The sequence below is a fragment of the Egretta garzetta genome, unplaced genomic scaffold, assembly GCF_000687185.1.
Source record: "Egretta garzetta isolate BGI_Z169 unplaced genomic scaffold, ASM68718v1 scaffold245, whole genome shotgun sequence".
NCBI lineage: Eukaryota > Metazoa > Chordata > Aves > Pelecaniformes > Ardeidae > Egretta > Egretta garzetta.
In genome coordinates this window covers 402,323-404,552 of record NW_009259721.1, presented here as the reverse complement: position 1 = coordinate 404,552, position 2,230 = coordinate 402,323, and the positions used below count along the sequence as shown (strand labels likewise).

At 53.5% G+C, this 2,230-nt stretch overlaps 1 protein-coding gene across 1 annotated transcript in view; it reads left to right on the top strand.

Annotated features, from left to right (window-relative positions):
* Positions 1-2,207: 2,207 nt before the first annotated feature.
* Positions 2,208-2,230, top strand: part of OLFML3 (olfactomedin like 3) — a 2,813-nt gene continuing 2,790 nt past the window's right edge. Inside the window, exon 1 of the mRNA XM_035894865.1 lies at positions 2,208-2,228. Coding sequence (XP_035750758.1) covers positions 2,208-2,228 — 21 coding nt within the window. The remainder of the gene's footprint in view (positions 2,229-2,230) is intronic.

The following is a 2,230-nucleotide window of genomic DNA, read 5'->3' as shown; positions in this document are numbered from 1 at the left end:
CGTGTGGCCTGCTCTAAGGAAATGCATCCCTTCTTCCCGAGCATATCCCTCACACTGGGTTAAAGAATTGACTCCTCCTCGGAGCCGCTACACGCACTCTAGGGAAATGCGCTATCCCTGGGTAGAAATCGGAGTCCTCTTTAATTCTTGTAAAACCCATTTGGGATTCACCTTCTGAACACTCGATAACCATGGTCCCATCTCGACTGGTCTGTGATTCCTGAACTGGTAAATCAGTTGTTCCCGTTACCTGCCCTCTACTCGCAGCTGGGAGCGCCGCAGCAGAGGCAGCTTCTGCGGCTCCTGCTTCGCACCCAGTTGATGGGATGCAGGAATTTACCTCTGACTCCGCAATTTCTTTTAGTACATGAAACTAAATTGCTTCTAAATGACAGGATTGGCACAGCCCTGCTTTCTTTTTTATTTAAACTTCTGAATGGTGCCGCATGTCCACATGGTTGTTTGTTGCTAAACTTTATATAATGTGTGATTTCCGATTCAGCTTGAAATATATCTATCTCACTACATGTAGCAGTACATTATATGTAATGTTAGTATTCCTGCTTGAATCCTTGATATTGCAATGGAATTCCTACTTTATTAAATGTATTTGATATGCTAGTTACTGTGTAAAATTTAACTTTCTTTTATGGTTGTGCTCTTCCTTTTTACCAGCCGCTAGATACAGGTAGTTTCTGACAATTACTGATCTATGTTTGTATTGCTGATGTACTTAGGGGGTATGTAAAAATCATTTTAACAAAAGAAATAGATATTTAAAAATTTAATACTAACTATATGGGAAAAGGGTCCATTGTGAAAACATAGTTTATCTTTGGATTCAATGTTTGTCTTTGGTTTTACAAAGTAGCTTGTATTTTAAGTATTTTCTACATAATATGGTAAAAATGTAGAACAATTGCAATGCATCAATAAAAAGGGTTAATTTTCTGTACTCTATTCATTTGGTCACTTGATCCATTAAAGGGGATGGAAAAGGGGTTTGGGCATAGCCGGGACAAAATACAAGCACTGACTGCCAATAGTTTGCTGCTGGCAGCGTGGTGCAGCCCTGCGTTCGGGGGCAGCGTGCGACGCCAGACCCTTCGCAGGCTCGCTGCAGAGCGAAGGCAGCGCGTGTCGCACCACGCCAGCGTGCGGAGCCCAGCCCGGCTCGAGCAGCCGAGGCCCTTGGTGCTCCTGGGGGGTAAACTGGGAGCAGGACTACCCTAAGGGAAAAAAAAGCTTTCCCACCACCCTGGTTTATGTTCATAAAGGCGTCTTGACTTTGCATGGCTAGTGTAGGTGCTCTGGGGACTGCTGCGGGGGGCTGGACTGTGCCCTGCGTGGGTTAGGTGCTGCTGGGAGGTGCCGAAAATAATCTCTTCCTTCTGATCTTGCTAGACACTTGGATGCCAGGAAGACTTCAGTGGGAGGTGGGGACAGAGTCCCTCGCCTTCCCGACGCTCCTGTGCCACGCCAGCGGAGCCTGGGCAGCAGGGAGGGAGGGAGTGCAGGGGAGGACTCGGCGTTTGTCCTTTGGGCTTCCCCAGGAGCACTTGGAAAGGCTCTGGGCAGGAGCGGGGCAGACTGCCCGTGCAGAAGGGCTGCTCGGATGTCCTGTCCTCGCCGGGGCAGTCGCGGAAGGAAATGGCTGCCGTAGCCCCCTGCCTGGTGCGAGTCCCTGGGTCTTGGGGGCACTCTGCACCCCCCGCCGCAGCCCAGGCCCTCCCTGGACCCAGTGCTGGACAAAGGGTCCCTGCTTTGCCCGGAGGGGTGTCTGGGGCGCATCTGAGACAGCCTGTGGAGTGACTGGCAGGAGTGGGACGAGAGGCACGGGGGACTGGTGCCAGCCTGAAACTGCTCTGACACCGCCGTGATGCTCGGCGCCTGGGACAGGCTCAGTCAACTGCCCCAAAAGCACGGAAGGGCCGAGCACTGCTGCACCCAGCGTCGCGAACCCGGGCAGGTGGAGACACGGCCTGGCCCATGGCTGAGCCGTGTTTTGCTGCCACCCCGGCTGTCCTTCTGCGAGCAATGGCCTGGTGCAGCGCAGCAGGGAGGTGCTGGGGCCGAGCCCAAACCCTGCCAGCGCGGCAGCTTTGTCTGGGGCGCTGTGCGGCGCCGCACAGTCCGGCGGGATGGGGGATGCAGGAGCACTAGATGGCAGACTCGGCCCGTGCACAGCACCGCAGCCCTGCGCACGGATGCAGCCGACCCTCAACCCCGT